At 42.9% G+C, this 26,801-nt stretch overlaps 1 protein-coding gene across 1 annotated transcript; it reads left to right on the top strand.

Annotated features, from left to right (window-relative positions):
• The first annotated feature begins 2,303 nt into the window (after positions 1–2,303).
• ZC3H12B (zinc finger CCCH-type containing 12B) lies at positions 2,304–26,206 on the top strand. The gene is made up of 5 exons (XM_059679612.1): positions 2,304–3,061; positions 10,278–10,417; positions 22,630–22,864; positions 23,495–23,601; positions 24,786–26,206. The coding sequence occupies exons 1-5, from the start codon at positions 2,451–2,453 to the stop codon at positions 26,204–26,206; spliced, it is 2,514 nt and encodes an 837-aa protein (XP_059535595.1). The 5' UTR covers positions 2,304–2,450.
• Positions 26,207–26,801: the final 595 nt, after the last annotated feature.

The raw sequence follows: 26,801 nt of genomic DNA, 5'->3' as shown, positions 1-26,801 counted from the left end.
AAAAAATCAATAAAATATTTTAAAAAGTTACTCTTATAAAAAAAATATTCAAAGTGATGAATACCAAGAACCTACAACCAAGTTTACTTTATCCAGCAAAGCTATCATTCAGAATTGAAGGTCAGATAAAGAGCTTCACAGATAAGAAATAGCCAAAGGAGTTCATCACCACCAAACCAGTATTATATGAAATGCTGAAAGGTATCCTTTAAGAAGAGGAAGAAGAAGAAAAAGGTAAAGATACAAATTATGAACAACAAATACACATCTATCAACAAGTGAATCTAAATATCAAGTAAATAAATAATCTGATGAACAGAACAAACTGGTGAATATAATAGAATCAGGGGCATAGAAAGGGAAAGGACTGACTATTCTTGGGGGGGAAGGAGTGTGGGGGGTGTGGGACGAGACTGGACAAAAATCGTTCACCTATGGATGAGGACCGTGGGGGGGGGGGGTGGGTAAGGGCAGAGGGTGGGGTGGGAACCGGGTGGAGGGGAGCTATGGGGGGAAAAAAGGAACAACTGTAATAATCTGAACAATAAAGATTAAAAAAATAAAATAAAATAAAATAACAAGCAAAAAAATGCAGGGACAGAAATCTGAATGTCCTAGAAATTATTTTAAAGAGAATAAAAATGTAAGATAGTTAATGTGGAACTTATAAAGGGAATAATCTAAGTGAAATGGGTATCTGTGTTGGCTAATTCATTAAATGAAAATATTGAAGTCATAAGTACTAGTATAATCATTAGAGGAGTTATTATATGCTGTCTGAATGTCAGTTATCAGATGTCAATTCCGTGTGCATATGATGTTTTCAAGTGTGACTCTTCTAAATAAGCATGTAGTTGTCCATATTATTCTTAGAACTATTGGTAACTTTTCTTCTTGTTTGTATAAATAAGATTGAAGTGTAACTGGATTACCCTAGTACGCTGATTATATAGATAGTCTAGTTTTAGATTAGTGAACACAACTGCTATCTGAAGAGCTTGTCAGTGCTCACAGGTCTATAGCCTTCCATTATGGCTAGTCATCTTCTTTTTTTAACTGAACCCCTAGTGGTGTTTATTGCACCCTTTACATAATTTGAGAACCTACTATGCTCTGTTCACTTTTCTAAACACTTTTCTTACTCATTGTATGTAATCTTTACCCTGTGAGGTAACTACCAATAGCCTCACTTTACATAAGAAAAAAATGAGGCTCAAATTGAAGGAAAGACTCTGGCCAGGTTAGAACTCAAACCTACCAGGTAGTTGAGAGAAATTTAGAAATAAAATTGTCCCTGATTCTCTTCTGTAATTTATATATTTTTAAATGGTCTAGTTTTTCATGCAAGTTGAGTCAATTTTCTTCCTTTTACAATATAATAAAAACAATTACAACAAATAAAAGAGGCTGTAGATATAATTCATGATTGTGCACAAGCCTCTTTCCTTATCTGGTGCACACCCCTCTATTTGTTACCCTTCTAGCCTGTTTCAATGGCTTGAAAACAATTTTAATGGTTTTCTAATTTCCCCAGTAGATGAGATCCCTGATATTTTGCATAGAGTAGTGCTGGAAAAGTTGTACACTTCAAGAGTGGAGCTCAACTATAGCAAGAAGGATCTGGTGGCCCTGGCTAGTTTGCTCAATGGTTAGAGCATCAGCCCATGAACTGAAGAGTCATGGGTTCGATTCCAGTCAAGGGCACGTACCTAAATTGCAATCGGCAGTCAGGGCATGTGCGGGAGGCAACCAATCAATGTGTATCTCTCACATCAATGTTTCTCTCTCTGTGTTTCTCCCCCTCCCTTCCACTCTCTAAAAATCAATGGAAAAATGGCCTTGGGTGAGGATTAACAAAAAAAAAGTTGTGTTTTATTTTTTTAAAGAAGGAGCTGGTGTGGGATCTAGACAACTTACTTGGCATAAAGGAAGAGAGAGAGTCCTTTGAACGATATATATATATATATATATATATATATATATATATATATATATATTTGCACCCTGTGGAAGCACCGTGTTTCTGTTTCTCTAAGTTGTGATAAGCTGTTAACTTTAGCTGTGATTTTTTTTTTGGGGGGGTGGGGGATTATAGCATTATTGCCACCACTGAAAGACATGTCTAGAATTATTACATAATTTAAAACTATATTTTTATGCAAGGTGAATCCAACTATTTTAAGTAGAAAAATAAAATGTCAGACAACCTGTAATTTCTTAAGAAGAAATCACTATATTCTAAAATGCTTTTCCAGAATTTTACTAAATATGATTGTGATATGTGTGTTCATTTGCAGGGATTGGTAACATCTGAACATACCAAACCAAACAAACAAACTCTTGCACCACCACTACTACCACACTGTACCACAAAGAAATGCCACTCTACGTGGATTCCAAGCAGGCTAAAAAGAAAAAGAGTTGACTAGATCTCAGACCCACTAAACGGGATGACGGCCACAGCTGCAGTGGAAACACCAAAAATGAAGAAGAGTGCCTCCAAAGAAGAGAAGCAGCAACCTAACCAAGACAGCACAGAACAGGGCAATGCTGATTCTGAAGAGTGTATGAGCTCTGAGAGTGACCCTGAACAGATGAGCCTTAAGAGCAGCAACAGCAGTGACAATAGCTGCCAACCTGGAGTTGTTCAGTTGAAGAAAAAGGAGATTCCCTTCAAGCCACACCGCCAGCTCTGTAGATCACCCTGCCTAGATCGTCCAAGCTTCTCCCAGAGCAGCATTCTACAGGATGGGAAGGTTGACTTGGAAAAAGAATACCAAGCCAAGGTGGATTTTGCTCTAAAGTTGGGCTATGCAGAGGAACAGATTCAATCAGTGCTGAACAAGCTGGGCCCAGAATCACTTATTAATGATGTATTGGCAGAGCTTGTCAGACTTGGGAACAAAGGTGATTCAGAAGGGCAGGTCAACTTGAGTCTGTTAGTGCCCCGGGGTCCCAGCTCCAGAGAGATTGCAAGCCCTGAACTGTCTCTTGAAGATGAAATAGACAGCAGTGACAATTTGAGGCCAGTTGTCATTGATGGAAGTAATGTGGCAATGAGGTAAGACTGGTATATTTTCTCTATCTTTCTTTAAAAGTGCCCTGAGCTCATAGAAATTGTCTTCCTTTGCCAAAGAATATGAGAGGCCCTTGGTTATTGTCTGTAGCTTGTGCTCCTCTAAGTGGACAGAGGCTAAAATGTTTCTGCCCTGTCCTTTTCTTTCTCTTTTGAAAGTTGACAATTTTTTTTCAGGTATGCTGAAAGCAGCTTAGACACCAGTGATGCTTCAGAGAAGACATAACCATTTAGCCTTTGTTTTTCTTGGAGTCCCCTCTGCCACTTGTACTTGGCTGGACCAATCATCCTGAAAATGTTGCTTTTATAATGTGACTTGAGTGCATACTTGGGAACTTACAGTAACTCCTGATTGCCATTCTACCAAATTTGGATCCCTTTGCCTGATTTTGTGATATGACCTTTTCTTCCCAACCTAGGATGACTTCCTCCTTATCTTCAAACCCTTCATGTTGTACCACCTTCTCAAACAATGTTCTGACTTTTCTGGTCCCAATGATAGTCTCTGAGTTGTTGTACTTATGGTAGGCTGAATATCTCCCTAAAGATGTCTGCATCCTAATCCCTGGAATCGGTGAATCTGTTATTTTACATGGTAAAAGGGGCTTTGCAGATATGGTTGAGTTAAGGATCTTAAGGTGTGGGAGATTATCCTGGATTATCAAGGTGGCATCAGTATAATCACAAGGGTCCTTATAAGAGTGAGGGAGACAGCAGGAACAGAATAAATGGTAGGAAATGTAATGACAGAAAGACTAGTATAAAGTTATGTAAAAAAGGGGCCATAAGCCAAGAGATGTGGGCAACTTTCAGAAGCTGAAAAGGCTAAGAAATGAATTCTCCCCTGAAATCTGCAGAAAGAACACAGCCTTGCCAACACTTTAATTTTAAACTTCTGACTTCCTGAACTATAAGAGAATAAATTGGTGTGATTTTAAGCCACTAAATATTACATCAGCAGTAGGAAAGTAATACACAAACAAGAATTCCTTCATGCTTCATTCTATACTCTCTGGTATAATTTTTTATTTTATGTCAGAGAGCCTTAGAAATTCCTTCTTCTGTTTCTCAAATGAGTTGTCATCCAAGTTTGGATTAAACATTCCCAGTGATCAGTAGCCAACTTTCTATTGAGTCCACCATTGCTTGATGAGCTCAGTGGGGTACTTAGACTGTACACAATCAGAACAAATTTTTTATTCTGTGATATGACCTTTTCTTCCCATTTGATTTTATCTCTCCCACATTTACATAAGTATCTTTAACAATCTCCATGTAAATTATGCTTATTTCTATGTCCACTATTGTTTTATGCCTCCCTTGTTTTCCCCACATCACATTGCATAGTATTGGATGCTCCCACAGAGATATGAGGAAGCAGGAATAGGGGCAACTCTTATGAACAATACCATTGCTATATTCAGGAGTTGCTTAACAGACTAACTGAAGGTACACTTTAATATATAGTTCTATTTAATCCTCACAGCAACTTTATTTTACAGATGACAAAACTAGAGTTCAGCAAAGTTAAGTGACTTCCTTGAGGTCACTTGCTATAGCTAGTAGGGGGCGTGCAGTAGACTGTTTTTGAGATGGCACACTTTATAGCACTGAAAAACCAAGTAAAATGAAATTCCATCCCATTTCTCCAAATTTCTCCTCTAATAGAAATTATGATGATTTTTTTAGAGTGCAAGTTATTCTTACACTTACCAGTATTATAGCAGTGGGAAAAATCACAATTGGACATCGTCCTTATAAGCCAATATAATAACTATTTAAGACCCATGGGCTTGCCCAATTTACCCATAGTTCAACTTTTTAGAAGCAATCAGTGGTAGCTGTCCCTAAGCCTACCTTGGAGTATATTGGCAGTTAAATATGTTTTCTTTCTTTTACCTTAAGTGCTTCGACTTTTAGTAGAGTAGTAGAATTGCTTTATAGTACTTACTGGATATTTTAAACATGATTAACATGTTTGGAAATGTCCTTGTTAGGACATTTAATAAATTTTTGTCATGTACCTCAAAAATGATCAGACTGGAAACTCTTGAAGTGCATATATTAATGGGGCCCCTGAGAATATGTATGAATTCACCCAAGACAATTACAGCTAATTTCTCTTGTAGTTGAGTGATTATCAGTGAGAAAGTGAAAAATCTAAAGAGAGCACCCATCACATTATCTTAATTAGCCTTGTAGCAAAATGTTTCTTTTCTTCTGGGCAGCCTTGTTCCACAGGTAATATCAGTTATTGCAATGGAATTGCTACATGTAAACCAACTTGATTTTACCATCCAAGCTGTTTAAACTTACTGTAATTTATTGTGGTTTATTTATATGTCAGAGTACCAGATTCCATGCTAAGAAATCAGAATTTTCACAGCCAAACTAGTACACCATTTGTGAGTTTTTTTAAGATTATTACAAAAAAATATTTTTTTCAATTCATCTGATAATTTTCCCTCTTCAAATTTCCAATCAAATTAATTGTGACAGTGTTTGTTCCTACAAATAATTGTGATACAATGTCTTCTATTTTTGTATCATGACCTAATTTTAAAAGAAATACTTAATTTTGAAGGAATTTGAGAATTAGAGAAAGAAAATAAATCACTTAGAACCATCCCACACAGAATAACAATTTTTATTAGTATTTCAATATATCTACTTTTTAGTAAAGGGTGTCCCAAAATTCACGCAAGAAGTAATTTTGATAGAAAACACAGGTTTATAATTAAAAATTGTAAATTTTTTTTGATTTATAAAGTATACAGTATAGGGTTATGTATGGAATAGAATATCAGGTAAATGGCCTCCACAGCTTTTCTGGCACATACACACTCTTTTGTTGAAATTTTTCATGACCATTTTTGCATAAATGTGGCTGAATTTCATTGCTACAACGCTCAATTTCCTCCTTCAAGGCATGGGTGGTCGTGGGCCTGTTGGCATAAACCTTAGACTTCAAAAACCCCAAAGAAAAAATTCCAACTGTGTTAAATCGCATGATCTGGGCGGCCAATTCTGATCACCAAAACGGGAAATTACACGACCAGGAAATGACTCGTGCAGTAATTGAATTGTTTCTTGGGCTGTATGGCATGTGGCACCATCTTGTTGAAACCACATGTCGTCCACATTCATATCTTGCAATTTAGGCACAAAAAACTGGATTATCATGGCCTGATAGCGAGCACCATTAACTGTTATTGCCTGAGCAACCGCATTTTCGAAGAAGAATGGTCCGATGATGCCTCCAACCCAAAATCTGCACCAAACAGTGACACGCTGTGGATGCATTTGTTTCTCAACAATCACTCGTGGATTTTCTGAACCCCAAATGTGACAATTGTGTTGATTAACCAAGCCATCAAGATGAAAATGAGCCTCATTGAAATTCAGCCACATTTATGCAAAACGGTCATGGAAAATTTCAACAAAAGAGTGTGTATGTGCCAGCAAAGCCGTGGAGGCCATTTACCCAATATGCTATTCCATACATGACCCTATACTGTATACTCTATGAATCAATAAAAAATTTACAAATTTTAATTATAAACCTGTGTTTTCTATCAAAATTACTTCTTGCGTGAATTTTGGGACACCCTTTATTTTATAAGGTTACTAGAGGTCCAGTACACAAAATTTATGCAGGCGGGGCGGTCCCCTCAGCCCAGCCTGCACCCTCTCCAATCTGGGAGCCCTCAGGGCATGTCCGACTGCCGGTTTTGGCCCGATCCCTCTCACAATCCTGGACCACTGGCTCTTAATCACTCACTTACCTGCCTGCCTGGTCACCCCTAACTGCCCCCCTGACGGCCTGATTGCCCCTAACTGCCCCCCGCTGCTAGCCAGATTGCCTCCAACTGCCCCCTCCCTTCCAGCCTGGTTGCTCCCAACTGTCCCCCCTGCTGGCCTGGTCACCCCTCAGAGCTCCCCCACCGGCCTGGTCACCCCATGCAGCCTGCAGTTCAGTCATTTGGTCGTCCCTCACTAACCTCCCTGCCGGCCTGGTTGCCTCGCGCAGCCTGCTTGTTCAGTTGTTTGGTCATCCCTCACTAACCCCCGTGTCGGCCTGGTCATAGGTAGCCATCTTGTGAGGGCATAAGTGTTAATTTGCATATTACATCTTTATTATATAGGATACATAGACTTTTTTACAAAATGGGGTTATATATACTAGTCTGTATCTTTTATTTTCTCTTTTATTATTATATTGTAAGCATTTCTCATATCAAAATTTTCAAAAATGTGATTTTGTTGGAGTATTATATTTAATTAAATGTGATAACTAGTTTCAGTCAGCATTTATGTGTGTCATTTTTGCTGTCAATGTTCTTTTTAAAGCTTAATATATCTACTTAAGATTCATCTCCAACTGATCCTTCATATAAACTTTATCTAAATCTTTTGCAATATCTCTTCTTCTTTATTTTTAATTTTTAAAAAATTCTTTATTGTTGAAAATATTACATATGTCCCACTATGAACATAGGGGTGCATATATCCTTTCTAATTGGTGTTTCTAGTTTCTTGGGATATATTCCTAGAAGTGGGATCACTGGGTCAAATGGGAGTTCCATTTTTAGTTTTTTGAGGAAACTCCATACTGTTCTCCACAGTGACTGCACCAGTCTGCATTCCCACCAACAGTGCTTGAGGGTTCCTTTTTCTCTGCATCCTTCCCAGCACTTGGCGTTCGTTGATTTGTTGATGATAGCCATTCTGACAGGTGTGAGGTGGTACTGCATTGTCATTTTGATTTGCATCTCTCAGATTTGGAAACAACCTAAATGCCCATCAGTAGATGAGTATATTAAAAACTGTGGTACAGCCCTAACTGGTTTGGCTCAGTGGATAGAGCGTCGGCCTGCAGACTCAAGGATCCCAGGTACGATTCCGGTCAAGGGCATGTACCTTGGTTGCAGGCACATACCCAGTGGGGAGTGTGCAGGAGGCAGCTGATCGATGTTTCTCTCTCATCGATATTTCTAACTCTCTATCCCTCTCCCTTCATCTCTGTAAAAAATCAGTAAAAAATATATGTTTTTAAAAAACTGTGGTACATCTACACAGTGGAATACTATGCTGTGGTAAAAAAGGAGTGCTTGCCATTTGCAACAGCATGGATGAAACTGGAGAGCATTACACTAAGTGAAATAAGCCAGTTAGAGAAAGATAAATATCACATGATCTCACTCATTTATGGAATATAATGAACAACATAAACTATGAACAAAAACAGATCCAGAGACAGAGAAACATTGAACAGACCATCAAACCTCAGAGGGAAAGTAGGGGAGGGTAAGGGGGAGAGATCAACCAAAGGACTTGTATGTGTGCATATAGACCTAACCAATGGACACAGACAATAGGGAGGTGAGGGCATAAGGGGGGAGGATGGGGGATAATTTGGGGATAAGGACACATATGTAATAACTTAATCAATAAAAAATTAAATTAAAAAAATAAAAATAATAAATTAAAAATGTATATATTACATATGTCCCCCTTTCCCCCCATTGTCCTCTCCCAGCCTGCACCCACCAACCAGCTCCAGCCTTCACCGCCCCATTGTCTGTGTCCATTGGTTATGCTTATATGCATATAAGTTCCTTGGTTGATCTCTTACACCCCATATATCCCCCACTCACCCTCCCCTGCCTTCCCTCTGAGGTGTGACTGTCTGATGATTCTATGTCTCTGAATCTATTTTTGATCATCAGTTTATGTTGTTCATTATATTCCACAAATGGGTGAGATCCTGTGATACTTATCTTTCTCTGACTGGCTTATTTTGCTTAGCATAATCTCCATGACCATCCATGCTATTGCAAATGGTAAGAGTTCTTTCTTTTTTACAGCAGTGTAGTATTCCATTGTATAGATGTAGCAAAGGTTTTTAATCTACTCGTCTGCTGATGGGCACTTAAGCTGTTTCCAAATCTTAGCTACTGTAAATTGTGCTGCTATGAACATTAGGGGTGCATATGTTCTTTCTGATTGGTGTTTCTGATTTTTTGGGATATAGTCTGAGAAGTGGGATTACTGGGTCAAATGGGAGTTCCATTTTTAATTTTTTGAGGAAACTCCATACTGTTTTCCACAGTGGCTGCATCAGTCTGCATTCATACAGGCACCCACCAGGACTGTATGAAGGTTCCTTTTTCTCCACATCCCCACCAGCACTGTCGTTTGTTGGTTTGTTGATGATAGGCATTCTAACTGGTGTGAGGTGGTGCCTCATTGTTGTTTTCATTTTCATCTCTCGGATAATTAGTGACTTTGAGCATTTTTTCATATGTCTCTTGGCCTTCTGTATGTCCACTTTCAAGAAGTGTTTATTTAAGTCCTTTGCCCATTTTTTAATTGGGTTGTTTGCCTTCCTTTTGTTAAGTTGTATGAGTTCCCTATAAATTTTAGAGATTAAACCCTTATCAGATGTAACATTGGCAAATATATTCTCCCATGCAGTGGGCTCTCCTGTCCTCCTTTGTCAAATATTGATTGAGCATAGTGGCTTGGGTTGATTTCTGAGTTCTCTGTTCTGTTCCATTGGTCTATATATCTGTTCATGTGCCAGTACCAGGCAGTTTTGAGAACAGTGGCTTTATAATATAACTTGATGTCTGACACCTCTTATTTTTCATCTGTTGATAATATCCAAGTCTTTGAAAAGAAGGTTATAGCCCTAACCGGTTTGGCTCAGTGGATAGAGCGTCTGCCTGCAGACTGAAAGGTCCCGGGTTCGATTCCAGTCAAAGGCATGTACCTTGGTTGCGGGCATATCCCTAGTAGGAGGTGTGCAGGAGGCAGCTGATCGATGTTTCTCTCTCATCGATGTTTCTAGCTCTCTATCCCACTCCCTTCCTCTCTGTAAAAAATCAATAAAGTATATTTTTTAAAAAAGGTTATAATAGGAACAGAAAGAGGAGAAAATTGTAGTAATAGGAAATAACCTATCATTAATAAATTGGGAGTTGTTTTTAACCATCTGTGACCTTGAATGAAGGTATAATAATAATGGCAAAATTTGTAATGATTGAATAAAAAATTTTATTTCCTCTTTTTAAAAATACATTTTTGGCATTATCAAGTATGAAAATGTTAATATCTTGCTACTAAGAAAAAGTCTGTTTGGAGCATTTCTTTCCTACCGGTTGTCAGTCCTCTCCTCTTACTCTTTGTCTTTCTAAAGCCATGGGAATAAAGAAGAGTTCTCTTGCAGAGGAATACAACTAGCTGTGGATTGGTTTCTAGATAAAGGCCATAAAGATATTACTGTATTTGTGCCTGCATGGAGAAAGGAGCAATCCCGACCTGATGCACTAATTACAGGTATGATTTTAAATAAGACATTTTTTCTCATCCAGAGCAAAGTAGCAAGATAGTTTGGAGAGATGTTGATGATCTCAATTTAGATAATTATTTTTATAAGTTTATTAAGTATACTTTAAAATTTATTTTATTAAGTACATTTTAAGAATATTTTTCCAGAGATTAAAAATGGCAGCAGAGTAAGTGGATGTTGCACAGACATGCTCCCAGGAACAAACTGGTATTACAATTAAAATACAGAAAAACTTCCTGAATAGTCAACAGAAAACTTGCAGGAGAGTTTGACACCTGAGGACCAAAAGTGGAGACCGCATAGAGCAGTGGTTCTCAAACTTCTTAATGCTGTGACCCTTTAATACAGTTCCTCATGTTGTGGTGACCCCCAATTTCATTGTTACAAATTGAACATAATTAAAGCATAGTGATTAATCACAAAAACAATATGTAATTATATATGTGTTTTCCAATGGTCTTAGGTGACCCCTGTGAAAGGGTCCTTCGACCCCCAAAGGGGTCACGACCCACAGGTTGAGAACTGCTGGCATAGAGACTGGAAAGAGGAACAGAGGCCTGAAAGGGCCGGCCAGGCACCCACAGACAGCAACTTAAGTCCCAGAGAGATATCTCAGCTGTGGGGAGTTGCCATTGAGAATTCTAGGATCTAATCCCAAAGCTGGGCCCCCTAACAGAGAACACCAAAACTGAGGAGGTACCCACATAACATCTGGCTGTGAAAAGCAGTGGGGTGCTGTCTGCCAGAGAGTAATAGCTGAAAATTCAGGCACCCTCTTAAAGGACCAACACACAAAATTCCCTGTGGAGCCACCCACCATGTGCTCCAGCAAAGGGAGGGTGAAGTGGACTGGAGCTGTGAGAGCAGAAGCCAGGACTGGAGACTCAGGGGATAGAGCTCAGAAGGAAGACACCCCTAGTTTCCTGGGCTGAGTCATTACCTCACACAGCAGAGGACATCTTTCCCACATAGACATTTGCCTTGCCTGGGGGGAAGACAGTTGACACACCCTATTGGAAAACACCTTACCCTGAGGCTATTTAAGAGATTAAAAATAACAATTAGCCTCCAGGCAGAAGAAACTGCCCCACTCCGTTGAAAGAAAATTCTCACCACACCTGAGGACAATTGCCTGGAGGACAATTCAAGTCAGAATCCTAAGAGTCTGTAGGCCAGCAGTTCTCAACCTGTGGGTCGCCACCCCTTTGGAGGTCCAACAACCCTTTCACAGGGGTCACCTAAATACATCCTGCATATCAGATATTTACATTATGATTCATAACAGTAGCAAAATTACAGTTATGAAGTAGCAATGAAAATAATTTTATGTTGGGGGTCACCACAACATGAGGAACTGTATTAAAGGGTCGTGGCATTAGGAAGGTTGAGAACCACTGCTGTAGGCAAAGGCAGACTCTGGAGGCTTTGGGTCTTTCCCTGATCTAATTAGTCAGAAACAGCCTTTAACACTGTCCTGCACTAGAGATTGAGAGGTATAGAAGATCTACCTAATACATAGTCACAAACTCAAATAGAAAGCCAAAATGAGGAGACAAAGAAACAACCCCCAAATGAAAGAACTAGAGAATTCTCCAGAAGAAGAGATAAATAAAGCATGGAGAAGAAATTTATCTGAAGCAGAATTCAGAGTAATGATGGTAAAGATGCTCAACAGTATGAAAAAAGACATGGTAACTATGAAAAAAGAACAGTCTGACTGGCTATCATCAACAAATCAACAAACGACAAGTGCTGGAGAGGATGTGGAGAAAAAGGAACACTTGTGCACTGCTGGTGGGAATGCAGACTGGTGCAGCCACTATGGAAGACAGTATGGAGTTTCCTTAAAAAACTGAAAATGGAACTCCCATTTGACCCTGTGATCCCACTTCTAGGAATATATCCCAAGAAACCAGAAACACCAATCAGAAAGGATATATGCACCCCTATGTTCATAGCAGCACAATTCACCATAGCTAAGATCTGGAAACAGCCTAAGTGCCCATCAGTAGATGAATGGATTAGAAAACTGTGGTACATCTACACGATGGAATACTATGCTGCTGTAAAAAGGAAGGAACTCTTACCATTTGCAACGTCATGGATGGAACTGGAGAGCATTATGCTAAGTGAAATAAGCCAGTCAATAAAGGAAAAATACCACATGATCTCACTCATTCATGGACAATAGAGACCATTATAAACTTTTGAACAATAATAGATACAGAGGCAGAGCTGCCTCAAACAGATTGTCAAACTGCAGCGGGAAGGCCGGGGAGGGTTGGGGGACAGGAGGTAGGGGGGTAAGAGATCAACTAAAGGACTTGTATGCATGCATATAAGCATAACCAATGGACATAAGACACTGGGTGATAGGGGAGGCTAGGGGACTGTCTAGGGCGGGGGGATAAAATGGATACATATGTAATACCCTTTGTAATACTTTAAGCAATAAAAAAAAAGAACAGTCTGAGATAAAGAATGACATAACACAAATAAAAAACACATTGGAAGGAATACACAGCAGATTAGGGGAAGCTGAGGATCAAACAGTGAATTAGAAGACAGAGTTGAAAATATCACTCAATCAGAAAACCAAAAAGAAAAAAACAATTAAAAAACAGGAGGACAGCTTAACGGAGCTGTGGCACAATGTGAAATGTGAAACATAACAATATTGGAATAGCAGGTGTTCCACAAGAGGCAGAAAGAGAGAATGGCATAGAGAAGGTATTTGAAGAAATAATGGCAGAAAACTTCCCTAACCTGGTACAGGAAAAAGTCACACAAGTTCAGGAGGCACAGAGAAACCCAAACAAGAAGAACACAAACAGGCCCACACCTGAGACACATCACAATTAAAATGCCCAAAATTAAAACGAAGAGAGAATCTTAACGGCAGTAAGAGAAAAGAAAACTGTTCCTACAAAGGAGTTCCCATACGGCTGACACCTGATTTCTCATTAGAAATTCTACAGTCCAGAAGGGAATGGTATGAAGTACTCAAGGTAGTGGAAAGCAAGGATCTGAGACCAAGATTACTATATCCAGCAAGGCTATCATTCAAAATAGATGGTCAAATAAAGACCTTCTCAGACAAAAAAAAGGCTAAAGGAGTACATCACCACTAACCCAGCAAAGTCACTAATTATCTGTGAGATGCAAATCAAATTGACAATGTGGTACCATCTCATACCTGTCAGAATGGCTATCATTAACAAATCAACAAACGACAAGTGCTGGTGAGGATGTGGAGAAAAAGGAACTCTCGTGCACTGCTGGTGGGAATGCAGACTGGTGCAGCCACTGTGGAGCACAGTATGGAGTTTCCTCAAAAAACTAAAAATGAAACTTCCATTTGACCCAGTGATCCCACTTCTAGGAATATATCCCAAGAAAACAAAAACACCAACCAGAAAGGATATATGCACCCCTGTGTTCATAGTGGCACAATTCACCATAGCTAAGATTTGGAATCAGCCTAAGTACCCATCAGCAGATGAGTGGATTAAAAAACTGTGGTATATCTACACAATGGAATACAACGCTTCAGTATAAAAGGAGGAATTCTTACCATTTGCAACAGCATGGATGGAACTGGAGAGCATTATGCTAAGTGAAATAAGCCAGTCAGAGTAAGATAAATATCACATGATCTAACTTATTTATGGAATATAATGAAAAACATAAACTGATGAACAAAAACAGATCCAGAGACAGAGAAGCATTTATCAGATGCTCAAACTGCAGAGGGAAGTTAGGGGAGGGTGGGGGTAAGAGAGAGAGATCAACCAAAGGACTTGTATGCTTGCATATAAGCCGAAGTGATAGATGCAGACAACAGGGGGTGAGGGTGAGGGCAAGACTCGGGGGATGAGGAGACAATGGGGGCTAAGGACACATTTGTAATATCTTAATCAATAAAAAATACATAAAATGAAAAAAGAAGGTAAAAAAAACCTATACTCAGACAACTACAGGATGTTGAAAAAAGACATAGAGGAAGATATTAAAAAATGAAAAAATGTACCATGTCCATGGATTGGTAGAATGAACATCATTAAAATGTCCATATTACTCAAAGCAATCTATAGATTTAATTCAATCCCTAGAACAAACTCTCCAATAATTCATATTGCATATATAAAGACCTTGAATAGCCACAGCAATCCTGAGAAAGAAGAAAAAAGTTGGAGGGATCACAATACAGATATCAAGCTACAGTACAAAGCCACTTTTCTCAAAACTGCCTGATACTGGCACAATAACAGATATATAGGCCAGTGGAACAGAACAGAGAACCCATAAATCGACACAAGCCATTATGCTCAATTAATATTTGAAAAAGGAGGCAAGAGCATACAATGGAGTGAAGACAGTCTCTTCAATAAATGGTGACAGATACAGAAAATTGGACAGATACATAAAAAAAACTGAAACTAGATCACCAATGTACACCATACACAAAAATAAACTCAATATGGATAAAAGATTTAAACATAATATGAGAAACCATAAAAAGCTTAGAAGAATCCATAGGCAGAAAATATCAGAGATATGTCATAGCAATATCTTTACTGATACAGCTCTTAGGACAATGGAAACTAAGGATAAAATAAACAAATGGGACTACATCAAAATAAAAAGCTTTTGCACAGCAAAAGAAACCATTAACAAAACAAGAAAGCCCACTTCATGGGAGAACATATTTGCCAATGTTACATCCAATAAGGGTTTCATCTCCAAAATTTAGAGGGAACTCATATAACTTAACAAAAGGAAGGCAAACAATCCATCAAAAAATGGGCAAAGGACCTAAATAGACACTTTTTAAGAGGACATACAGATGGCCAAGAGACATATGAAAACATGGTCAAAGCCACTCATCATCTGGGAGATGCAAATCAAAATGACAATGAAGTACCATCTCACACCTGTAGGAATGGCTATCATCAACAAATCAACAAACGACAAGTGCTGTGAAGGATGAAGAGAAAAAGGAACCCTCTTGCACTGCTGGTGGAAATGCAGACTGGTGCAGCCACTGTGGAGAACAATATGGAGTTTCCTCAAAAAATTAAAAATGGTACTCCCATTTGACCCAGTAATCCCACTTCTAGGAATATATCCCAAGAAATCAGAAACACCAATCAGAAAGGATATATGCACCCCTCTGTTTCGTAGCAGCACAATTTACAATAGGTAATATTTGGAATCAGCCTAAGTGCCTGCCCATCAGCAGATGAGTAGATTAAAAAACTTTGGTACATCTATACAATGGGATACTATGCTTCTGTAAAAAAGAAGAAACTCTTACCATTTGCAACAGCATGGATCAACCTGGAGAGCATTATGCTAAGCAAAATAAGCCAGTCAGAGAAAGATAAATACCACATGATCTCACTCATTTGTGGACTATAATGAACAACATAAACTGATGAACAAAAATAGAGGCAGAGGAAAAAGATATTTTAGAATATAATTGAAGTAACCCTGATATTTTCAGATTTTTAATATTTCCTACAACTTTTGTGATATTATACTATGGAAGTACAGTTTTGGTTATATTATTATATTTAAAATCTTTTTTTCTTGAAATATTATTTATTGCATGTAATATTATATTTAAAATAGTTTTTTTGAAATATTAATATTTATTGCATGTAACATTATTATTTTTAAAATCATTTTTCTTGTGATAAAAAAGGAATATTTTTCCAAGTAAAACTATCATTCTGTTGTTTCATACAACAGTTAAATAGAGACACCTTCAATTCAACAAAGAATCAAGCTCACAGTTTGAAAAAAGGTGTGCTTTTCTATTTTACCATAGACTACAGACTAAAGGAGGTTGAATCTGGTTATGAATATGACTGTTTCCTAAAAGACTAAAGAAACTGGTAGAAAATGAATCTCATTCTGTACCAGAGAAGTGATTGTGCCATTTGAAATTAGGGGGTAGAAAAGAGAGAGGGAGAAGTCTCATGGCAGTCAGAGTCAACTTATCCACAAGACATAGTAGTCCAAGGGCCCAAGGCCCATGATGATACTTTTAGGGTCCCACAGAAATGTTTCAATATTTTTTATTTGTTTAATTATTTTTACATCCTCACTTGAGGACATGTGGGGGGAGGGGGGTGGGAGAGAGAGAGAGAGAAACTTGAAACTTGATTGGTTGCCTTCTGTGTGTGCCCCAACTGGGGATCCAACCTGCAACCCAGGTATGTGCCCTGACTGGGAATTGAATCGGCAACCTTTCAGTGCACTGAACAATGCTCAACCAACCAAGCCACTCTGGCTTGGCAAAAATGCTTTAATTTATTTTCTTTTTAGCATCAGAAGGAAAAAATTGGATATAATGATGATTAAATAATAATATATCTAACTAGATTATTTGTGCCTATACCAGTGCAGTTGTAAAGTATAATCCTATCTAATAAAAGAGAAACATGGTAATTGGCATACGACCGCTACCCTTCCCATTGGCTAATCAGGGCAATATGCAAATTAACTGCCAGCCAAGATGGCGGCTGGCAGCCAGGCAGCTTGAAACGAACATGAGGCTTGCTTGCTTCAGTGACGGAGGACTCCAACATTCCTCGCCTGCCTTGCCGGCCTCTGAGCCTGCAGTTTGAAACATAGTTACAAAAATAGAAGCTAAACAAAACCCAAGAAACCAGCTTTCAGAGGGCTGGGATCTCAGAACTGGAGTTGATACAGAGTTTCGATTATAGAACCTAAACAAACCAGATACCTTCTTTCAGCAGCTGAGGCCTCAGAGCTGGAGCCAAGCCTCAGAGCTAAAGCTGGCCCAGAATAAAAAGAAAAAAGAAAAAAAGGAGCAGTTGGGAGCTTCAGTTCCAGCCTGAAAACAGCCCTCAGCCCCTCACCCAGACTGGCCAGGCACCCCAGTGGGGACCCCCACCCTGAAGGGTGTGTGACCAGCTGCAAACAACCATCATCCCCTCATCCAGGCTGGCCAGGGACCCCAGTGGGGACCCCCACCCTGATCCAGGACACCCTTCAGGGCAAACCAGCCAGCCCCCACCCATGCACCAGGCCTCTATTCTATATAGTAATATGCCTCCCAGCACCGGGAGCAGCAGAGCCGCGAGGCCTCCTGGCACTGGGATCAGCGTGACAGGGGGCAGCGCCCAAACCCCCTGAATGCCCTGCGGCTCTGTGTGTGACAGGGGGCGGGGCCACAACCTCCCTATCCGCCCTGCTCTGTTCGTGACAGGGGAAGGCGCCCCAACCCCCTGATCACCCTGCGGCTCTGTGTGTGATGGGGGCAGCGCCCCAACCCCCTGATCGGCCCTGCTGTGTGTGACAGGGTGCGGCGCCCCAAACCCCCCCACTCCATGGGCCCTGCTGTGTGTGTGACGGGGTAGAGCCATAACCTCCCCATTGGCCCTGCCCTGAGTGTGACAGTGGCGACGCCCCAACCCCCTGATCGGCCCTGCTCTGTGGGTGATAGAGGGTGGCGCCCCAACCCCCTGATCCGCCCTGCTCTGTGTGTGACAGGGGGCGGTGCACCAACTCCCCTATCGGCCCTACTCTGTGAGTGAAAGGGGGGAGCTCCTCAACCCCCTGATGGGCCCTGCTCTGTGCGTGACAGTGGCAACGCCCCAACCCCCTGATTGGCCCTGCTCTGTGCGTGACGGGGTGGCGCCACAACCTCCCCATCAACCCTGCCTTGAGTGTGACAGGGGGCGGTGCCCCAACCCCCCAATCGGTCCTACCCTGAGCGTGACTGAGGGTGGCATCGCAAACTCCCGATCCACCCTGCTCTGTGCATGACAGGGGGTGGCGCCCCAACTCCCCAATCAGCCCTGCTCTGAGCCCGACCAGGGGCTGCACCTAGGGATTGGGCCTGCCCTCTGCCACCCTGGAACAGGCCTAAGCCAGCAGGGCGTTATCTCCCGAGGGGTCCCAGACTGCCAGAGGGCACACACCAGGCTGAGGCACCCCCCGCCCCGTGTGCACAAATTTTTGTGCACCGGGCCTCTAGTCTAATCTAATAAAAGAGAAACATGCAAATTGACCATACCTCCGCTACATCCACAAGCCACACCCACCATCCAATCAGGTGCGAATATGCAAATTAACCCAACTAAGATGGTGGTGGCCATGGAGCTGAAGCGAGCAGGAGGTTTGTGTTGCCCTGGCAATGGAGGAAGCCAAGCTTCCTGCCTGCCCTACCGGCCCTGAGCTACGCTCAAGGCTACAAAGTTTCAATTATAGAAGATAAATAAATGCCAGATATCTGCTTCCAGCTGCCGTGGCCTCCGCTCAAGGTGGAGCTGGGAGCCCTGGTTGCCAGGGGCAACCCAGGCTTCCAGGACCTTGGCTCTGCTCAAGGCTACAAAGTTTCAATTATAGAAGATAAATAAATTCCAGACACCTGCTTCCAGCCTGTGGACATGGCCAGCCTGAAAACAGCCCACAGCCCCTCACCCAGGCTGGCCACACCCCCATAGGGTGAGGGTCCCTACTGGGGGGGCTTGACCAGCCTGCAAACAGCCCTCAGCCCCTCACCCAGGTTGGCCAGGCACCCCAGCAGGAACCTCCACCCTGAAGGGGCTGTGGCCAGCCTGAAAACAGCCCTCAGCCCCTCACCCAGGATGGCCAAACCCCCATGGGGTAAGGGTCCCCCGGGGGGCTTGACCAAACTGCAAACAGCCATCCCCTCACCCAGGCTGGCCAGGCACCCCAGTGGGGACCTCTACGCCAAAGGGGGTGTGGCCAGCCTGAAAACGACCCTCAGCCCCTCACCCAGGCTGGCCAGGCACACCAGCAGGACCCTGACCCTGATCCAGAACACCCTTCAGGGAAAACCAGCTGGCCCCCAACCATGCACCAGGCCTCTATCCTATATAATAAAATGGTAATATGCAAATTGACCCTAACAGCAGAACGGCTGGGAATGACTGGTCACTATGACACACACTGACCACCTGAGGGCAGACGCTCAATGCAGGAGCTGCCCCCTGGTGGTCAGTGCACTCCCACAGGGAGAGCTCTGCTCAGCCACAAGCCAGGCTGATGGCTGCCAGCACAGCGATGGTGTCAGGAGCCTCTCCCACCTCCTCAGCAGCTCTAAGGATGTCCAATTGCAGCTTAGGCCTGCTCCCCGCTGGCAAATGGACATCCCCCGAGGGCTCCCGGGCTGCCAGAGGGATGTCTGACTGCCAGGTTAGGCCCAACCCCCTGGGGAGCAGGCCTAAGCCAGCAGGTGGACATTCCCCGAGGGGTCCCAGACTGCGAGAGGGCATAGACTGGGCTGAGTGACCCCCCCCGAGTGCACAAATTTTTGTGCACTGGGCCTCTAGTCCTATATAATAAAAGCCTAATATGCAAATTGTTTGACCGAGAGTTCGACTGCTCGCTATGACGTGCGCTGACCACCAGGGAGCAGTGCGGACAATGGTGGGTGTCGGCACTGGCAGTGGGCGGCAGTGGAGGTCTTCCAGCCCTGGTGGGCCCTGATGAAAGCAGGACCATGGTGGGATGGTGGAGCAGGTGAGGGGGCAGTGCCAGGCCACGGTTGGGTGCCAGGCGGGGCTTTGGGACTGCAACGCTGGGGGCACGAGCTGGGGCATGATCCCCACAGGCCACCCCGAGGGACCCCACCTGTGTATGAATTTGTCCACCAGGCCTCTAGTCTTATCTAATAAAGATGGAATATGCAAATTGACCATCATGCTGTCACAAAGATGGCTGTGCCCACAGCAGAGGCCATATTCCTGTAACGAACCTTAATGAGCAATCAGCAGGGACCTGAGGCTGCATGGCACTGGGCTGGGGCAGGGGACCTCAGGCTGCACCCCCACCCCGGCACCAGGCCGAATGACCTCAGACCGCTCCCCCTGCCCAGTGGGATTGACAGGGGACCTGAGGCTGCGCCCCCCACCAGGCAGGGCTTGACAGGGGATCTCAGGCTGTGTCCCCCACCCAGCGAGGCTTGACGGGGGACCTCAGGCCATGCCTCTTGCCCAGTAGGGCTTGATGGGGTATCTCAGACCACATCCCCCACCCAGCGGAGCTTGACAGGGGACCTCAAGGTGTTCCCCCCGCTCTGGTGCTGGGCCAGGGGACCTCAGGTTGCTCTCCCTGCCCCAGGCCGGGGGACCTCAGGCCATACCACCCCCAACCCGGTGCCGGGGGACCTGAGGCTGCACCTGCCACCCAGCGGGGCTTGACAGGGGACCTAAGGCTGTGCCCCCCCACCAGGCAGGGCTTGAAGGGGGCCCTGAGGCTGTGGCCCCCACCCAGCAGGACTTGGTGGGGGATCTTAGACCATGCCCCCTGCCCAGCAGGGCTTGACAGGGGACCTCAGGCCATGCCCCCCACCTAGTGCGGCTTGACAGGGGATCTCAGGCCATGTCCAGTGGGGCTTGATGGTGTACCTCAGGCCATGCTCTCCACCTGACACTGGGCCAAAGGACCTCAGGCCATGATCCCCACCCTGGCGCTGGGCTGAGGGACCTCAGGCTGCACCCTGCATGCCCTGGCGCTGGGCCGGGGAACCTGAGGCCGTACTTCCCACCCTGGGGCCAGGCCAGGGGACCTGAGGGTGTGCTCGGGGACCTGAAGCTGCGCCTCCCCACCCAGCGGGGCTTGACAAGGGTGGGGCTGGCCGGGTCTGGATCTCGCCCAATGGGGGTGGGGCTAGCTGAGTCTGGGTGTCACGCGATTTTGAGGTGCCGTGGGTGGGTAGGGACTTGACTCTGGGTCCCATGGTGCACCCCAGACTCTGACAGGAGGAAGATTTTCATATACATTTTACTAATTTTCTTTCATCTCTGACACTTCTATTATAGAGAAAGGGCAAATAGAAATATTAAAATATTTCCTCTAATTAATCCCCTTTTAATGTGCACAAATTTTGTGCACCAGGCCACTAGTTTTTAATATATCTTTATGGAATAATGGCACATGAAGGCAAAACTGCCAAAAATCCAAAAAAAATTATATGCAGCCCTAATGGCAGGAAGCTCACTGTATTCACTAACAACAATATGTGAAGCTAGCTCTTTATATTTTAGAGCATATAGACCCCAGTCCTCTGAGTATCAGCTATTGGCTGATGTGACAAATGGCTGTTGTAGCTGTCTACCAGCGGCTGAACAGGCTCCCAGACTCAGTCTGAGAGTGGATCCTGGCCCTACTCGTACACAACCTTCCTTTTCTCAACAATTAAGAGGCCAAAAGGAACGTGGGGCAGTACTAACATACCACAGCTTGATGTTTTTCCTTAACTGTGGCCTTCCTTTAGGCAGAAGGTAAAAACAGAAGTCCCTAGGAGTGATGCTTTATTCTCCTAGTGGCAAACACATCCTCAGTATACTGCCCTATTTTCTTCAGCAGCTAAAAACTGGTATTTTAGTTTTGTTTTTAAATATAATTTTATTTATTTCAGAGAGGAAGGGAGAGGGGGAGAGAAATAGAAACATCAATGTTGAGAATCATTGATCAGCTGCCTCCTGCATGCCCCACACTGGGAATTGAACCCACAAGCCAGGCATGTGCCCTAACCGGGAATTGAACTGTGACCTCTTGGTTCATAGGTTGACCCTCAACCACTGAGCCCATAGGCCGGGTTGGTGCTTCAGTTTTTAGCTGCATGAATTCTAGAATATCAGTGATATTTCTCACTCTTCATGGTAGGTTTAAAACTTAGTTGTCATTGAATTCAGTTACCTCATTTTTTTTCCTCACCCGAAGATATGTTTTTATTGATTTTTTTCTTTTGAGAGAGAGAGGAGAGAGAGAGAGAGAGAGAGAGAGAGAGAGAGAGAGAGAGAGAGAGAGAGAGAGAAATTAATGTGAGAGAGAAACATTGATTGGTTGTCTCCCATATGTTCCCCAACCACAGATTGAACCCGCAATCTAGGTATGTGCTCTGACTGGGAATCTAATCTGCAACCTTTCGGTTTACGGGACAACTCTCCAACCAACTGAGCCACACCGGCCAAGGCTCCAATTCCTTCATTTTATCTAAAAGAAAGCTGAAATCCAAAGGGGAAGGTGATTTGTCTAAGGTCACAATCCAAATTGGTGCCATAGCCAGGAATAGAGGCCACTTTCTCTCTAAGGGAAAATAATATATTCATCTAGTACCAATTTATCAATTCATAATGTTGTTAATTTCCAAAGATAATTTCTACTCTGTGGCATATAATCCATATTTTGACAGATCAAGATATCCTACGAAAACTAGAGAAGGAGAAGATTCTTGTCTTCACACCATCCCGAAGGGTCCAAGGCAGGAGAGTTGTCTGCTACGATGACCGGTTCATAGTCAAACTGGCTTTTGATTCTGATGGCATCATTGTATCCAATGATAACTATCGAGACCTTCAAGTCGAAAAGCCAGAATGGAAGAAGTTTATAGAAGAACGATTGCTGATGTATTCTTTTGTGAATGACAAGTAAGTTTCTTTCCTGTAGACTTTGAATAGCCTAAATCCAAGTTACCATTAGGACTAGATCTCATTTCACGTCAGCAAACATTTCCTGAACACTTACTGTGTACTGTGCGTTATGCTGGCTGCCATGGGGATAAAATGCTGGAAGAAACAAGACTTACCCTTAAGAAGAGACAACCATAGTATGGTGTGATAAGTGCTATAGTTACAATTTTTAAATTGTTTTATCTATATGAAACAATAGGAAAAGGCTTCATAGAGAAGATGACATTTGAGTTGAAGTTTACAGATAGAGGAAAGGGGGCTGCTGGGCATTACAGGTAAAGAAGACATCATGAATAAAGCTATAAAGGTGTGGAAGTGGGATACATGTTGAGGAAAACCGCAGGTATGCTAGTTTGGCTGGGACATATAGTCCATGGAAGAATTATGCACAGGAAAAATCATTCATTTTTTGTGATCAAGGGGGAACAGGGAGAAAAAAATGCTGGCTTAGCAAAAGATAGACTTGAGACAGGAAGGGCAATTATGAGGCTGTGACAATAGTAGAGGCAAGAGGTAATTAAGGCATACACTTATGATAAGTGGAACTGGGAACAGAAGGGAAGACATTTATCTCTTGCTTGCTTTCAGATTTATGCCTCCAGATGATCCTTTAGGACGCCATGGTCCAAGCCTTGAAAATTTCTTAAGAAAGAGACCTGTTGTTCCTGAACACAAGAAGCAACCATGCCCTTATGGTGAGTACCTTATGTGCAAAACTGAGTTCTGTACTAAGGAAAGCATAAGGACTCAGAATACTTTATCTTCAAGATTTCCCTGTCAAATGGAAAATTCTGGCTTGTCTACTTTCTGTGAGTTAAAGTCTTGTCTTCGTGTGTTTTCATTTAGGTATTTAAAGAAACATCCTAGAAACTGCATGAGAAAAGGGTAACCAGAATTGAAAAGATTAGTTGTTACTTGTTAAAATTAGTTGTTATTTGTGTTCTAGCTGCCTCTGTTCTGAGCAGTGTTGCTGGGGCAGGGAAACGCAGAACCCCACAGGGCCTACAGAAGCAGAAAGGATAATACCAAATTGGGTTTTGCCCCAAGAAAGATGTCTCTCAGGCAGGTGATTGCACCCTCTGTCAACTAACAAATACCCTTTTCTTCAGATCTGTACTTTCCAATTTGCTTCTAAACTTTGGTTTCATTTACTTTTTAAAAATACAGTTTTATAGAGTACTTTAATGATCTTACCCAAGTCCCTCTGTTACAAAGTTTGTGAGCCTAACAGTGCAACATGGGTTGCCTGGTCTGAGGCTACTTTGGATGTTCAGTCTTTTGGGGGGTAATTATTGGTTTTTGGACATCTGGATTTTTGCCCTCAATTAACATTTATTTAAATCATAGAGTATTTTCATGTTCATTATCTTCATTTAATCTTTACAACAACCCTATAATATAGGAATAATTGCAAACCTTGTTTACAGAAGAGGAAACTGAGGCTCAGGAAGTAGTCACTCCCCAAGGTCACATGGCTAGTAAGTGACATAGCTGGAATTAAAACTTAGCTCTGACTGGCCTCCAAGCCTGTGCTCTTTGCATTGCACTATACTGCCTGCTGCTGCTCTATATCACTTCAGCACATGGATTATCCCTAGGCAAAGTTGTGAATTATAGGAAAATAAAAGCTGTTCAACTGCTTAGCTCCTAGCTTTCACACTGCAGTTTCCTCCCCACCTTTCTTCTTCTTCTCTTTCCCCTCACAGTGTGTGATGCCTCCTTGGTGTTGTCTGTCTCTCATCTTTATGGAAAGTTACTTTTTTGCCTTAACCCCAAACAGTAAAACTCTAACCTGAATGACCAGATTGTTGCGACAGTTTCTGGCACAGAGAGTCACACCACTATGAGAGAGGTCTTACCCCAAGGCATTATTTTTCAGGCAAAAAATGCACCTACGGCCACAAGTGCAAATACTACCATCCGGAGCGGGCCAACCAACCCCAGCGTTCGGTGGCTGATGAGCTCCGCATCAGTGCCAAACTATCCACAGTGAAAACTATGAGCGAAGGCACCCTGGCCAAATGTGGCACAGGGTTGTCTAATGCCAAAAGTGAGATAACCTCAGAAGTCAAGCGTGTGGCTCCTAAGCGCCAATCAGATCCCAGCATCCGGTCAGTGGCTGTGGAACCTGAGGAATGGCTGTCCATTTCCCGTAAGCCGGAGGCCAGCTCTGTACCTTCACTTGTGACCGCCCTAAGTGTCCCCACAATCCCACCCCCCAAAAGCCATGCAGTGGGTGCACTCAACACCCGTTCGGCCAGTAGCCCAGTGCCAGGATCCTCTCATTTCCCCCACCAGAAGTCCTCATTGGAGCACATGGCCAGCATGCAGTATCCCCCCATCCTGGTTACCAACAGCCATGGGACCCCTATTAGTTATGCCGAGCAATACCCAAAGTTTGAGTCCTTGGGGGACCATGGCTACTATTCAATGTTAAGTGACTTCTCCAAAATGAACATCAACAGCATGCATAATCGAGAGTACTACATGGCTGAAGCAGACTCTGGGGTGTATGCCAGGAATCCCAACCTCTGTCCAGACAGCCGTATGAGCCATACCAGGAATGACAACTATTCCTCTTACAACAACCTGTACTTGGCTGTAGCTGATGCCCATCCTGAAGGCAGTTTGAAGCTGCATCGCTCAGCATCTCAAAACCTTCTTCAACCTTTTCCTCATGGTTACCATGAAGCCTTAATGCGAGCACAGAGCTATGGCCCAGAGGATTCTAAGCAAGCCCCTCACAAGCAGTCAGTCCCCCACTTAGTTCTGCATGCCCAGCACCCAGCAACTGGAGCACGCTTCAGCTGTCCTGGAGACTACCCCATGCCTCACAATATCCATCCTGGGGCAACTTCCCAGCCAGGACGTGCCCTAGTGATGACTCGGATGGACAGCATTTCTGACTCCCGCCTCTATGAGAGCAACCCCATGAGGCAAAGACGGCCTCCTCTGTGCCGGGAACAACATGCTAGCTGGGACCCACTGCCTTGTACAACTGACTCCTATGGCTACCATTCCTATCCCTTGAGTAACAACCTCATGCAACCATGCTATGAACCAGTGATGGTACGGAGCGTACCTGAAAAGATGGAGCAGCTTTGGAGGAATCCTTGGGTCGGAATGTGCAATGATTCCAGGGAGCATATGATCCCAGAGCACCAGTATCAGACCTACAAGAACCTCTGCAATATTTTCCCTTCCAACATCGTCCTTGCAGTGATGGAGAAGAATCCTCACACAGCAGATGCCCAGCAGCTGGCAGCCTTGATTGTTTCTAAGCTTAGGGCTGCACGTTGACATGACATAGTATCTATTCCTTTATACAAACATGAATATTAATACTAATAATGCACTAATACCATGATAACAGTAACTAATAATTGTGTGTTGCGCTTTAAAAGTTACAGACTGTTAACGTCATTGAAGCACATAACAACCCTGTGAGGTAAGTTTTACTAATGTGTTGTTTGCTAGACAAGGAAACTGAAGCTCATTGAGATTAAATTATTTGCTAAGGTCACACTGCTAGCAAATTACCAAGTCAGGACTCACACCCAAGTCCTCTGATTCCAAGTCTCATACCCTTTTGCACTGCATCATGCAGGTAATGAAGGACAAAACCTAGGGGGAGAGACCCAAGTATAAGAAACCCCAAGAAATTCCATTATGAATGTTGTCATAGTTACACATTTTATATTACAAAGTATTGATGATATATCTAATTTAGAGAACATCAAGATCAGGTCATATGTTGAATTAACCTTTTAGAATTTTTAATAGGAATATTTAAAGCTATTTAAAAACAAATGCATACTTTATTGCATGGATATCTGACCATTTAATATCTTTACTAACCAAGCTATAGAGTCACATCAAAGCTTCTAGACTTATA

Source organism: Myotis daubentonii, chromosome X (assembly GCF_963259705.1).
Source record: "Myotis daubentonii chromosome X, mMyoDau2.1, whole genome shotgun sequence".
NCBI lineage: Eukaryota > Metazoa > Chordata > Mammalia > Chiroptera > Vespertilionidae > Myotis > Myotis daubentonii.
Note: the sequence above shows the minus strand (reverse complement) of the source record. Positions and strands in the feature narration are given on the sequence as shown.